General features: G+C 42.4%; 1 protein-coding gene across 3 annotated transcripts in view; it reads left to right on the plus strand.

Moving 5' to 3' along the window:
- The first annotated feature begins 209 nt into the window (after window positions 1–209).
- Window positions 210–14,807, plus strand: part of CPED1 (cadherin like and PC-esterase domain containing 1) — a 152,294-nt gene continuing 137,696 nt past the window's right edge. For all 3 annotated transcript variants that reach the window (XM_054199693.1, XM_054199701.1, XM_054199712.1), the window contains exons 1-3: window positions 210–346; window positions 819–1,295; window positions 12,573–12,759. In XM_054199693.1, the coding sequence (XP_054055668.1) occupies window positions 1,044–1,295; window positions 12,573–12,759 (439 nt within the window). In that variant the 5' untranslated portion in view covers window positions 210–346; window positions 819–1,043. The remainder of the gene's footprint in view (window positions 347–818; window positions 1,296–12,572; window positions 12,760–14,807) is intronic.

A 14,807-nucleotide genomic window follows, 5' to 3' on the forward strand; every position in this document is an offset into this window, starting at 1 on the left:
AACTGATTGCTGCAACAGCAGCTTTCTAAAAATTGCAGTGATGGTGGCTTCGAGGCATGCAGTGTGAGCAAGGACACCTCTTGTTCCTCATCCAGATCCCAGGCTGAGTCTCCAAACCCCGTGCCTGCTCTGAGCGGAGCTACTTTAGCCCCACCCTCTGAGCCGTCCAGCCTTTATTTATATGAAATCTGTGGTCCAACTGGCTTCAGATGGCGTGTGTATGTGCGTGTGCCTGCCTTCTGAGTGTGTGAGACGAGCTGGGATCATGAGCCAGGGTTGTTCCAAGTGGTTTTAATCAGCAGCCCATTAGAGGAGAACGGAAAACTTCTAACAGGATAAGAACCGAGTAAGTAAACCTAACTTTGAACTCGCAATCTGGACAAAACAAATGCAAGCGAAAATCTTCATAGGCTGTCAGTTTTCAGATAAATGATCACTTTTAGAGAGAAAGCTGTGCATGCTGACAGGAAGGAGGCAATTTAAAAGGACTGGAATGAAGGAAACTGTAAAAACAAAGTGGGAATTGAGAATGCAAGAGAGAAAAAAACAGCAAACGGTTGTTCACGAAGTTGGTACACTCTCATACTCTTTTCAGCTGTGGACAGGACGTGTTAAGCTTTAACCTCTTGCTTTCTTGGATACTGTTGTCTGGCTGAGTAGTTCCTTCTGCAAAGGGGGTGAAGATTTCTGCTCCTCACCTGTCTGCCGGCAGGTCTGCTCTCCTGAGAGCGTGGTGTGGACGAGCTCTCTACGTCTCCTTGCAGAACGCCCCATGGCACGCTGCTGTTTGCTGCTGCTCACTTCTTGTTTTTTCACAGGTTTTTCCCGTACCCCCATGGGAGGGCACTTCCCGAACCTCTGCTCCCCTGGAAACCCTGACTTCTTGCCAGGCACCAGGAAAGCGCTCAGCAGCAGAAATGGGGAAAACCCTCATTAGTTTTGGGTAAGGAGTGCTTTTGACTTTTTTTTACCCTGGCACGACGTGGCTACTTGGACTGCATCTGCAATGTGGCAAAGGGTGAAGTGAGGACGGCAAAGAGGCCATGGTTTGTGGGCAAGTCCCCAGGTGCCGCAGGCTTTGTCGCCCTCGTCCCTTCCTTCTGGCCTTGGTGGTAGCCATCTGCCTGTTCTGCCAGACCCTGACCCCACTCATGACCAGCAGCATCCTTTCGGCAGTCGTTAATGGGATTGCACCCAGCAAACTGACTAAAACACAGCAAGGAAGATACAAGGAGGTCTCCCCAAGCACCACTCGCTGCTTCCTCCCTGGCGGTAATTCACAGGCAGTGAAAAAGGTAAGTCAGCTGGAGCAGAGTGCTGAGCAATAATTAGCAAAGAGAGGGATAGCGAGTCTGGCAGGATCATCTGAGTCCAGCTAAAATTAGCCCTAAGCTTGGAAGTCTGAGATCTGTATACAAACAAATGGGTGATCTAATGACAGCAGCATATGCGCAAGCACATCTCCGTTACCAGCTCCTTGGCGTGGCGTTACTGATACGGGAATCCTGAAATCTTCGGCTGAAACATGGCATTGCTCTGTGACTCCAGGGAGATTTCAGTTTGCTGCACAGACCATATTTTATTTTGGTTTTAGGAATCGGGTCAGAGGCTTTACAGTATGGGCACGTAAATCAGGAGCCAGTGGGGTTTCATGAAAGTGACTGAGGCTATTAATTAGCACCGGGACTGCAGCTGCCCTGTTTTAAAAGTTATCTGCTCGTCAGTTTTGAACTTTACTGGGATTCTGCTGAAAAGCTGACAAGAAGTGCATTTGAGAAATACAAAAAAGCTCTTTTCACATTTTCAAATCACACTATTTACTTTAGAATCTTTGTCCCACAAAATTTACTTTGTCCTTAGGTTACCTGACCTCATGTTTATTTTGTATAGGGTTCCTAGAATGGGTGTTAAAACCTAACAAATGCAGACACTGTTATTTTAGTTGGAAAATGTGGTTTGTTAAATGGTCCAGACTGAGGCAGTTATTTTTACTCTGGAATCTGTGATCAGCACTAGCGCAAATGTTTCAGGTTTTCTTCAATCCTATAGAGGGCTGCTAATAGTGCTGCAGATATCTCACCATGAAATTATCATTACGCTGGTATTTTATATTCAACTGTATTGGGACTATAAATATTAATCTGTGATTTCACAGATTATGGATAGCATCCACATAAAGCAGCTCAAATTTTTAAAAAAAAAATTTAGAAGACTGCTTCTTTGATTAGATAGGGTTCACACTCTGAAAGGTCAGCAATATTGATTTTAGGAGAGCAGTTGTAAAGAGCATCTTCTGCAACAATCGAAAACAGACATGTGAAATAACTTTGGCATGAACTCTTTAACCTTAAGGCTTAAAAAATGGATTCTTGTTCATGTGAAGGTCAGAGAGATTTTTCTTACGAGTTGCAGAAATCTAGTCCATGCTGCATTTGTCATAATTTTATATTTAATGATGCTTTAGTACGCTAGGTACCCAGATTTAGATTTGTTCAGCAATGTGACATGAAGAATTACAATTTAAAGGGAAATAAGCACAGCTGACGAGTATGGTTCACGTTGCATTACAACTTTTGACACTTGCAGTCCATTCCCTTTTCCTCATTGCTATTGTAACGGCAAAGAACATTTAATATCTTACCTTGGGCTACCTAAAGTCTGTAAGAATTGGTGGAATAACGGCAACGTTTTGCTAGCATATTGTTTGGCTGGAAATATCTGTAATTTCCTCTTTCACAATTTGTTTGAGAAAAATGCAGATTGACACTGAACTTGGTGCGCTGGCTGTTCGAAATGAGAAGAAAGCTTATGTTTTCACAACATGCTGTACTTATGGCCCTCCAGCCTGCATGGCTGGATGTGACTATCACACGCACATGCTGAACCTATAGTACAGATGTAAATGCTTATGTTAACCCTTATAGGTATGTTTTCCATGGCTGTGCTACTCTTAACACATTCCTCTGCAAGTTCTGAAGACCACCCATAGCTGGCTCCCTATTTGTCTTGAAAGTTTCCTCTAGAGCATAAGGAACAAAATGTCTTGCACATGTTGGGATGTTACTCTTAAGTTGCTCTCGGTTTCCAGAGAATGCTCTGCTGGTTGTGTGGGCTGAATAGTAATAATAATCTCAGGGAACAGAAAAGACAAACATCTCCAAAAATCTCTACCAGTTTGCTTTGAGAGGGTGTTCTTGAACTGTGTGTGCTCGCCCACTGCTTATTCAGATAACAGAACTGTTATCTTTCTTGATTTTATTGGGTATCCAGTAACATCTAAGACAGATGTCATGGCTGAAACTTTACACTCTTTTATTTTACAGTCACGTGCCCACCCACAGTAGCTAGCTTGGAAACAAGTTTTCATCAAAGCTCTGGCTTAGATGTTCGTGTATGAATCTGGAAAAACACTTTAAAATATATTTTTAATTAATTGACTAGTCACACATGTATTCTTATTCTGTAAATAGTCCATCAAGCAGATTTATTAAAAATAATCTATTGTGCAGTTAAACAGTGACTTAAAGCAAACACTGCGACACGTTTTATGAAAGTAAAGTTCACAAATAAGTTTTAAGGAAAAGAAGACCCTGCTGAAGATAATATTTTTTAGACAATACCCAGTGTTTCTGTGTTTTAAGCCATAGCGTCTGTCACACTGCAGAATCTCTTCTGACTGGGTAGGGGCAGATTTAATTCTTGCTTCTTTCAGAGAAACAATCAGTATTGTGTTGAGCCTGCTGTGAGAACTTGGTTGTGATTGGTATTGCATGAGCAAAATCCCCTTGCAAGGACTGATAATTTCTCCATTCAGAGTTTGCTTTACACAAGTGCCTCCAAAAAAAAAAAAAAAAGAGGGTAAAAAAAAAAATAGCTGTCACCTTTTATAAGCATTTACGGGAAGAGGAGGGGGAGATCTGAAGAAAAAGTGCAGCTTTGCCACTGCATCTCTGATCTCAAAATTCCTCTCATTTTGCGAGGGAAAGTTCCCGACATATGCGGAAAAAGCATGGGGCTGGAAATTGCCAATTTGGTCTGTAAATGTGACTTTAACTACATCCAAGATGCCCTGGGATGGAGCCATTACTGTCAGGCACATAGTGACTGTCTTTTTTTTAAATTGCAAAAATGCAGATTTTGTCCATAGCCTGGAAAACCTGACAGAATTAATAGTACTTCTCTTGCAGGTATCACACATCACAGGAGTTTTAAAAGCTGCTGGAGAGCTGGTGCCGTAGCCTTATTTTCACATGAACAGAGGTCAACATTTTCTAGTATAAAACTAAATGTTAATATCTGTAGCCTGAAAAATAGAAGGCTTATTTCTGAATCTCCAGCACTAAAGGCATGAGAGGGAGATACCACATCCAACAGCAGGCTGTCTGCAGGTTCAGCCAGACACATTTTCCTCCTGCATGAGGAAATATTTGTGAATACATCTAGTAAGGAGGAGACTTGGTGTTGTAGCATCTAAACTGAAATCGGTATTAACCAAAAAAGCCCATACAAGCCCCGTGTAGGTTTGCCTGGCATGGTATTGTGCCAGAAATACTTTTGGTACCAGACAGATGTAAAACCATTGTGCTCATTTTAAGTGATTCAGCTCTGCTTCTCAGCCACTTCTGAGAAGAGCTAATTAGCTGGTCATGGATGTGTTTCCACTCTCTGAATTAATTCAGCCAGAGCCAGCTTAGGTGTCTCTGCATAGCAGCAGGTTTTGCCCAGGTAGAAACAGTACCTTTGCTCTTGTGAGGAAGCAGTGAGTCAGTACTGCTTACGTGCTAGGCACTGTTTCAGCATACTAACTCTCTAACCATGGCTAAGGTATAAAAAATGAGATTTCAAATTTGACGATGGGTCTTGAAGGAGATTATTTCATGCATACTCACAAAAGCCTTGCTTCCAGGCACCGGAACAGGATGCCCGGAGAATTTGTGGATGCCCCATCCCTGGAAGTGTTCCAGGCCAGGCTGGACGGGGCTTTGAGCAGCCTGGTCTAGTGGGAGGTGTCCCTGCCCATGACAGGGGGGTTGGAACTAGATGATCTTAGGTCCCTTCTAACCCAAACCATTCTATGATTCTATGGTACATCCCCTGGCCATTTAAGACCACATGACAAAAACAACGTGCAAACAAGCAAGACTAGCAGCTGATTTTATGAGAATTTCATGAATAGGTGAGGCTGGTATCTTAATAAATGAAATATAATAGAAATAGTGAAAAAAGCTGTTTTCACTTTCAAGGCCCTCAACTTGCCACTTATGTTTGGTGTAAAAGATACATCTCCAAGAGGAGCTACAATGAGGTGAGCAAACAGGAAGAATGAGGAAAGGATTTTTATAGCTTTATTCTGAACACATAGGATAGGATATCATTTACTGGCCGAGGACAGCATGGAAGAAGCAAGATAATGACAGCTTGATGTGGCCATATCTCACAGATATTATAGAGAAAAAAAAAAAAGAAGGAAAAGAAAAAAAAAAGGGGGGGGGAAAAGAAACATCATGTTTTAGTTCTAACCAAGATCTAGAGGGAGATGCAGTTGAACCTCTTGCATAGATTACAGGCCCAGGTACCTATATTTGAAAATCAGAAGTGAAATTCCTAAAAAGCTGAGAAACTGTTACTAGAACTTTACAACTCTGGATATCCAGAGTGGAGTTATCCTGTCTTTACTTGAGTGTTCCGCTCATCAGAGTCAGAAAGCTGGACTTCATAGTCAATGGAAATAACTGCCTCTGATGCAAAATTAATCATGACTTGATGTAGTCATTTAAAACAAATCTGATGAACTTCACCCTCTAAAGGCATGTATCTGTTGTTTTTCTGTTGATTTTTCGGATGGAATATACTAGCTTCGGTCAGAATAAGCAGGGAAGGACAGGAGCAGGAGGGGAGCATCATGGAAGAAGGCATGGGGAAAGGAGTCACTGGCTGGGGCAGATGTGGGAGGCAGAGTAGGGAACTATGGCTGCAAAGCAACAGTATCCTCAGAAGGCACAGAAAAGAGACTGTGCACAGAGGGGGCTGGATTTGTGCAGGGGAAGAGAAAGGGAGATGGGAATGGAAATGGAAAGAAAAGAAGACAAAGCTAGTGGGAACTTTTGAAATGTAAATGTGTGAAAAAAAAGGAGAAACGAAGCTGGATGATGGAATGAGAAGGGGTGATTTTTGCTATTATGCAGAAATGGAGTGCGGTGAGAGCTCTGGATAGAAAAGATTACATTATGCCTAATAAGGTTTGATACATTTTTAAAGTAAATTTAATCTTAAAAAGGATATTTATTTTATAGAATACAGTAGGGGGATAAGAACTCTTTTCTCCCCACAAAAGAACAAAGAACTTTGCTAGTATGAAACCTCTCTTCAAAGAAAGCAATTGACAGATGGTATGGTATCAGCAACTGGTTTCCTTGGAATGATACCACATTCACATTGCACCCTACGAAAGCGGGACATTTTTTTTTCCCCCTTTTCAATGTAAAATGCAAAAGGCAATGAGGAAACAGCTATTTTTACTGCGCAGATAGCTAGAGATATTTTGATGATAAAGGGCAAGGCTATTGTGGCAGCGGTCAGGAAAGAGGGGCAGGGTGGAGACCTTGCAGGAAGGGAACTTTGAGAAGGATGCATCAGCAGCAAATGGGAAATGGAGGCAGAATTTCACTCGCGCTTCATTGGAGCCCTTTCCTCACACATAGCTGTTTTGATAAGATGGGTAGGATTGGCTTATCATCTGTTCTCAAGACAAGGCAGTTGGTACCGTCAAATGTACGCAATCATAAAGCAAAGGCATTTTGATAAAATAGCTCTGTACTTCCAGCTCAGAGCGCCGGTGATGACTATGCAAATAACTCCAGTTTTGCTCTTGGATTTATGAAGTCATCAGAAACCAGCCATCAAAGTAGTGCCAATAATCTAGTCTCGCTTGTTCTGTATTTATTCAGCAAACAATTGGAAGCAGAATTACATTCCACCCATTTCATTCTACAACCCAGTCCTTTCTGATTAGGAAATCTAACAGAACATAAAGCCAACACATTTAAATATCCTCCAGAAAGTGAAACAGGAAATTAACTTCTCTGTTACTTCTTGATACAGGAGCTATGTGCACTTCAAATATAACTGTAGTATGAACAACTTACTATTTCTAACGTCTATGCAAACATGAAAAAGAATTTAAAAGTCACATTTGGAATTAATAAAGGTCTGCACAGTCCTGTAAATGAATGATTTAAGGCATTAGAACCACATGCTAAGCTTTTATTATTGCTCTTCTTATTAATGCTGTTTACTATTAGTGCAGTAATTTCTAGGAGTCCCACTCACGGATTTTTTGTAATGTTGTTGTACTAACGGGCATTTAGCAGCGAAGGTAGATCCACGCTTCCTTTGCTGGCTAAATGGGAGTTTAGGCAGTTCACTGCCTGCGAATAGTGCCAGTAGTGCCAGTGTTGTTTGTATAACGCTGGTTGTTTTTCATGGTATTTCTGTTGCACACCCCTTTCATGACAAAGGCCTTTTGGTTTGCATAGCGGCTCATAGATCTCTTCTGCAGCAGCCCAGTACCTGCAGAAAGCAGTGGGGTTAAAGCAAGCTGCAGTCAAATTACTTGAAGCTATCGGACAAGGCTCCGACAGCCTTGGCCAGCTTGGTGTGAAAGAGTGACTGCCTGAAATCAACGCAGGGACCAACACCACCAGAACTGGGTAGCTGAAAAGATGATTCACAGTTTTTGAGTTCTTTCCTGAGAGAAGCTGAGGCAGACATGAGTTGGGCCATTATGTTAGGAAGAAGAATTTTGTTTCTGCAGTTGAAGTGATGGTCAATGAAATTCTATGGCAACAGTTCAACCTGTGTATCTGCTTCCTTGCCAGGCAGAGACAATGCATCAATATTTATGGAATTATGCAATCTTCTTGGAATCTGAAAAAACGCCAAGTAACTGTTTTTCTCTCCTCAACTTGAAATATCTTTGCTATTTTCTTCTTGGCCAAAACAATGACAGTAATTATATATTATAAGATTCAGTTACTGACGGAATTTTGGATTTTTGGAACAACCCAGAGATTTGGTACATAGAGGAAAACTTCGGCAACTAATATAATCAGTTATATCTTTATACATTCATAACCTAGAACTGGATAAACTGGTTTCAAGGAAAATGTCAAAACATTTTCTCTTTAACAGAGAACTTCGCAGCTATGTGGAACTTGCAGGCAGACAGAACTAAGAATTGCAACTCAGATAATAGATGTCTATTTTCAGACGAGGACGGTTACGTAATTCTTGAGCTTTCATATTGTATAAACTGGGCTGTTTATCTCGTTCGTTAAGACCTCAGATGACTATACCTTTGATTTGATAATTTTTTGAAAATCCATAATAAATTTTATGGAGCTCACTTCATTTTCTTTTGTGTTTTTCACGTTAGTCTATAAACTGAAAAAATTACAAAATTCATTTTTATGCATTTTTATTCCCTTTATAGCCCACTGTGGTTTGTTTAGACCAGTTATTAAGGCTGGGGATCATCTACGTAACAGCCTATTGCACTAAAATGAGGTCAGTGACTCAGCTAAGTGCAATGGTTTGCAAGCTGCAAGAGCAGGTATATCATATCAAAGCTGACATAAGCCTCATCCTCAATCATATGGGAAATCTCAGCTTTGCTGTAAAGCCTCATTAATTTCAGTGGAGACAGCCACACCATTCTCTAGGTAAGACACAGGCCGGAGATGTTCTTTACCAATCCCTTTCACATAAGGTGTATTGAATCTGCAATAAACTGACCTGCTAACAAATAGCTTGAGACTTCAAACTGGGGAAGAGCTAAAAAATGGTTGGGATGTGAAAACATTTGACCATTTAACAATTATTCTCAAATATTCAAAATGTTATGGATCCATTTTTTTTAGTCTAAGCCTACTGCACATTAAAGTTATAGGAATGCCAAAAAAATCAGAACCATAAAGCATCGAAATATGTGAACAGCTTATTTTCATCTATCATACTCTGCTGCTTTTATACCAGCTCTCTGCCCAGACTGCATTTTTATGATTGAGAAACATTTTATAAAACCCAGCACTCTTTAAGTGTATAAACATGACTGCTATTGCTATAATATTGGAAATTCTGAAATACATCCAGTAGTAACTAGATCAGCATGGCCAGTGATGTAAGGCATTTTATATAGAGCTTTGGAAAATATTATGGAATCACTTGTTACAAGCATGCAGTTGGCCAGAATATTTTTTTTTAATTCTGTGTAGCCAACGGGTAGTTTAAAACAAAAGAAGAAAGACCCCCGCCCTACATTGCACTGCCTTGGCAAGAAAACAGAGGGGACACGTTGCATCTTGTAACCTGGACTGCAAATAGCTCTGAAAGGAAAGGGCAGAGGAAATAAATTTGGCAACACTGCGCACGGATCTCAAGCAAGCACCGTAAAAGGTGTCGAGCTACTTCATATTATTTAATAGTACCAGATTAGACATCAGGCCAAGCTGTTAAATTTAGGCCCCTGAATTGACTTGGTGTTCCAAAGATCCCATCATGGCTTTTTGGGAGGATAAAAATGCCTGGTGTCCAGCGCCCGGGCAGCAGGAGGGGAGGCTGGGGGCGCAGGCGAGCGTGTCCCCAGCCAGGCCGGCTCCGTCCCTGCATCTGCGGGCTTTGGGCACTGGCAGCTTGAAGGATTTTTATGTGTCTCTGGACGGCGTGTCCAGCCCTCTGGAGCAGCTGGTGGTGTGCGAGGGCCCCCGCAAGCCCTCTGAGCCCCTGTGAAAGGCGGCCGCTGGGAGCCGGCTGCTGTGCAGGCCCTGCGGAGCCGCTCAGGGCCGTTTGCCTTTGTGCTGTGTGGAAGTGACCTAGGTTACCGCAATTGCTTGAACTTCCTTTTTTTTTTTTTTTTTTTTAATGCTACTATCAATGTACTCCTGAATATTTGCCATTGCCAAACCAGAGCCTTGTAAACATTTCTGCTAATCTCCAGGGAGCTGGGGAAGACACTGTCTGCCTCAGCCCTCCCATGGCGGTGTGAGGGAGAGCTCCCTTCCCGTGGAAGATCCTGCCACCGGCAGACACTGTCTGCCTCAGCCCTCCCATGGCGGTGTGAGGGAGAGCTCCCTTCCCGTGGAAGATCCTGCCACCGGCAGGCTGGCGCAGGCTGACCCCGGGGGGGTCCCCAGGGCCCTGGGGACACCCTGAGGCCCGTTGGGTCCTGTCCCCCAGTGCTAAGCCAGCCCTGGCGAGGGGCACAGCCCGGCCTCCAGGCCCCAGTGGCCACCAGGGCCACCAAGGCCTGTTGCAGCAGGCGGGACCCTCGCCCTCAGCTGCAGCGGGAGGGACAGGCACCGGAGGAGCCGCAATCGGCAGCTAAAGCTGGGCAGGGATGTGTCCTGGGCTGCAGCCCTTCTGCGCTACACACCTGTCCTCACTTCACCCCGCCACGCTGGCCCGTGCCGCACACGTGGGATGGAAGAATGGATTTGCTCGCAAAATAACGGCAGAGGTATTTCTCTGTCTCTCTCTCTCTCCTGATTTTCTTCCACGCTGCAAGTGAGATGGAAAGTGGGAAGTGTCTGGCTGGACTGCCCGGAGGAGGAGGGAGAGGGAGCACAGGAGGGGGCCAGGGCAAGGGCTGGATTTAGGAAGAGGGAGGGAAATGGAGAGGAAGGGCTGCCAGCGCTGCTGACGCTGCAGGAGGGCAGGAAAGAGAGGAGATAAGAGGAGAGGAGGGAGGTGCAAAGGCAGAGGGGAAGGAATGGCGGGTGCTGTGGTGGGGAAGGGCGATCTGAGATGCTGTAATGCTGTGCGTGCCGCCTGATTAATGTGTTTTAAAACCACTGCGATGGCGGGGAGGACGTCTGACAGGTTACCGAACGCAGTTCCCGTGACTTCACCCTGTGCTATTTGTGCTTCTTCCGGCCAGCACGTGATCAACCTCTACTTGAATATCCCCGTGTCTAAAGTAGCTTTGCGCTGCACATTTAGCAAATATATGGGGAAGACGCTGACAGCGCTGTATCGAGATATTTTTCAGGGTCCCCTCCATGATGGTGCTAACCCTTTCCCCCAGGGGGTGTCTGCTCTGGGGCAGAAGCAGACATGGCGTTAGAGGCTCAGGGATCTGAACTAGTTTGTGCTCCTCACTGCCGCAGAGAAACTTACACCTCAGCCAAGCGTAACATAAAACTGCATCCTGTAATTGGGGAACAGACTGCTGAGAAGAGTGACTATAGGCCTATAAACAACTGGACACATCTTGAATGACATTTGTTTATGTCAAAGCATCAGTCTCTTTTTAGTGTGGTCTGCTGTGCACAAAATGGTGGTGCCTTGTTTGTGTAGCACTTCCTATCTCCAGTGATAAGCTTACTAAAATAAGAAGTTATGGAATAACTTAGTTTTTAAAGGACATGCTGCTACTTACTGCTATGTTGAAGTTCATGAACTTGCCAAGAGCTAATTTCATGTCCTGAATTTAATTCCTTAAATGCTGGAATATTTCAATCCTAAAGGCAAATACTTTTCACCAAAATAAAATCTTGTCTATTAATGGTGTATTATTGCAAAAGAACAGACAGGCTATCGCAGATATTAGTGACCTGTTTCCCACATGGAGCATCCTAGTTTTATGCCTTATGTAAGACATAAAATATCCCCCTTTCCCAAAGACCTGATGACAGTGGTCCAGTAATTTGCTCTTTTCAGATCTTAATGTCAAGTTCACACTATCTCTGTGTCTTTGGGGTGGCTCTTTTCCATTTTTTTTCTTGCAAGAAGCTCACATCCCAGGCTACTATACAGAGGAAGGGTTTTCTCTAGATCCCATTGTCCCTAGGCATTATGTGGGAAGACAGTGAATGGTAGACAACACAAGGGTTCCTTAGGATTCATTGGAGACATCATATACCTTTCCACTTGCTCCTATATACAAGTCTCTCTGCCAGTCCTCCTATGGGCTGGATCATGTTGGACTAATAAGGCAATAAGGTATGACAAGGTTACATTTAATTTTCTAGAGGCACAGCAATTCTACAGTACTGTTTAGGATGCCTCTGCATGCTTTTAGCTCAGTACTCTTCTTACTTTTCTTAATCACACTGCACAGCAGAACTCAGACCCCTGCACTCTACCATCTACATAGGACCCATATTACATGGAACAATTGACATGGGACCCACCAAGTTCTCTCTGGTAGGTGACCCACAGAACAACCTGAGGCCACAGTCAAAGTCAGCTGGCAAGTACTGTTACCAGCTCACCACAGCAGCCCAGATTTCACCAAAGGTGTTTCCATGAAGGGAAGACCACGGTTTGAAGATCCTCCATTGCTACCCTGAGCTTTCAAACCCTTGCAATTTCAGTCCAATACGAAGATAGAAAAAACTGAAAGGCAGACAAAATGGAATTTGTTGTCAGAAGTCCCTGATACAAAGAGAATCCTTAATTATATCAGAAATATTTCCTGGGTTGTCACAGTATTTGTGAAAAATAACAAGTATATATTATACTGATGAGGAGTGTCCTCTCTTACAACCATTGTCTTTGCATTGTGTTTGCTGTAGATCGATGACTCCATTCTCCAGTACTTTGGAAGCCATACGAGAAGAGCAGTTCTGTACGCACCTCCTGCCCACCATGAAACCGAGCGTCAGCTCTGTCAGCGCATCCTGGCAAAGCATGGATATACAGTCACAGTCCTTGAAAACAGGAGATTGGTGGAAGATCCCAGGCGTGAGGCCCCTTATCACAGTAAGAATTATTGGACTTAGTTAATTCATTAATTACTAAATGTTAGCTGTTGATCTAGCATTCTTCCACAGAGATAAAGCTTATAAACTCTGGATGCAAGTAAGGATACAAACCAAATCCTAGCCCTTCCCAGTTATGCAGCTAATTTCCCACAATTAGACGATTCTTTCATTAGATACTTCCTTCTGTAAAAAAAAAATGCAGCAGAGTGAAGCATCGTAGTATTAACAAGTAAATCAGATCATTTTGGTTCCTGATGTCTTCTCATACCAACTTCATCAATATAATAATGGAGGGATTTTCAGTAGAGCATTTAATAACAAAACAAATACCTGCTATATTTGGTTCTTTCTCATTTCTCTTGAAGAAAAGCTGTATGCATGAAGTTATGCTTTTTCCTCTGGTAATGTTTTGATTGTTCTGTAAGCTTGTTAAAGAACACAATACAGAAGAAGTGCATTTTGCACTTGTTGAAATTTGATCCACAGTTAAAGCAGGCTACTGAAGTTTGCTCTCTTGCACAAGGGACTGTATCTTTGTTGTGTAGAGTTACACTGTGCTTGATAGAGGAGCTTTGGGCACCAGTTATATTTATGCTGACCATGGCTCTTGGACACCTTAGAGGTAGGAACTGAAACTGTGATCTCAATTTGGTCTTCTGTTGGAAGTCCATTTCGGAACTGGAAGGCTTTGAAAAAAATACACAGGCCACCATTCTGTCAATAGGAAAATGGTATGGCTGGTTATTTCTCATGCTAAAGGGAGTGCCGCTTACATCATTCAGGCTTGCAATACATTCCTCGGGTTACTAGAGAGCTCAGTTTTGTGCTTTAACCAATCAGAGAAGTTTCATTGAGGAAAAACATAGTTACTTAGCATACTTCAGGCTGCTCAAAATTCCACCACTAATTTCAAGTTTCTTTAAGAAACTTTCTTGAAAACGAGCTACATGCAATTTTCTTGGCAGAAATATTAAATTGTCTTCATCTGACTCTTTTATTTTAATCTGGTTTCATAGGCACCTTTCAGCCACTCCTTGCCTTGAGTACTTTCCATCTCAGGGTGCCAAGTCAGTGTGTCTGCAGGCTTTGCTAATGTCAGACGGGCTGCGGAGAAAAGATGGACATGTGCTCCATCTCTGTGAAATACTTTTGTTTCAAATGGCCAAGGAAGTGGATATGCCAAATTCAGTTATGACCTAGAAAAAAAATGACTGTACTAGATTCTGCTACAGTGATCAGCTCAGGCTGAAGTTCTCCAATACACTGCCTCTGCAGAAATCAATTTGACGGTGGGTATTTATATTTTACAGGCTAGCACCAGTACTTCCTGTAGTATTTTTCCAGTAAGGGAAAAAAAATAATAAAAAGGGTTTAGGTATTTTCCAGGAACGTCCTACAGCTTCTAGCAGATGTTGGAGTATGTAAAAAAGTGAAATACTTGCCAATTTAAGGTAAAGAGTAAGACTCTACTAATTCAGTTTCATGGCAACATAAGTCTGCCTTTAACTTTTCCCTGTGTTATGTAAGTGCTTAGCTTTAAAGTTACATTTTAAAAACAAGAAGTAAGTAAAAGAGCATGTCTGCATACCAAACCAATGATCTTTTCTTAGAACTAAACAAGTTACACTCAAAGTTATTTTTCTTTGCCAGTACATGATGGGGTTTACTGTTCTGGATGGGATAGTACTCCTTATTTTGGAGAAGGGTATTTTGAGCTATGCTTTGTCATAATATTTTACTAATAGGAGTGTTATAAATGATTAAAAAATATGTTCCTTCAAGCCTCTACTAAAAGGATATAGATAATGGACTGAGAAACATAGATCATAAGTGTTGTGAAAAATCTATAAAAAGAGTCATTCCTTCTTACTTGGTATTATTTAGCAGCTCTATCCGGTGCTTTTATTTTTGTGCAGTCTGTCTTACTCGTGTAACTTTCAAAGTTCACTTTAAATTTGAAAGGATTTTTTGTTTAGAATGGCTGAGAGCCAAGACTTTAGCTGAAGTCATATATGGAAAAAAATTCACCACAAAACATTCCTAACT

Source organism: Rissa tridactyla, chromosome 1 (genome assembly GCF_028500815.1).
Source record: "Rissa tridactyla isolate bRisTri1 chromosome 1, bRisTri1.patW.cur.20221130, whole genome shotgun sequence".
NCBI classification, from domain to species: Eukaryota; Metazoa; Chordata; class Aves; order Charadriiformes; family Laridae; genus Rissa; species Rissa tridactyla.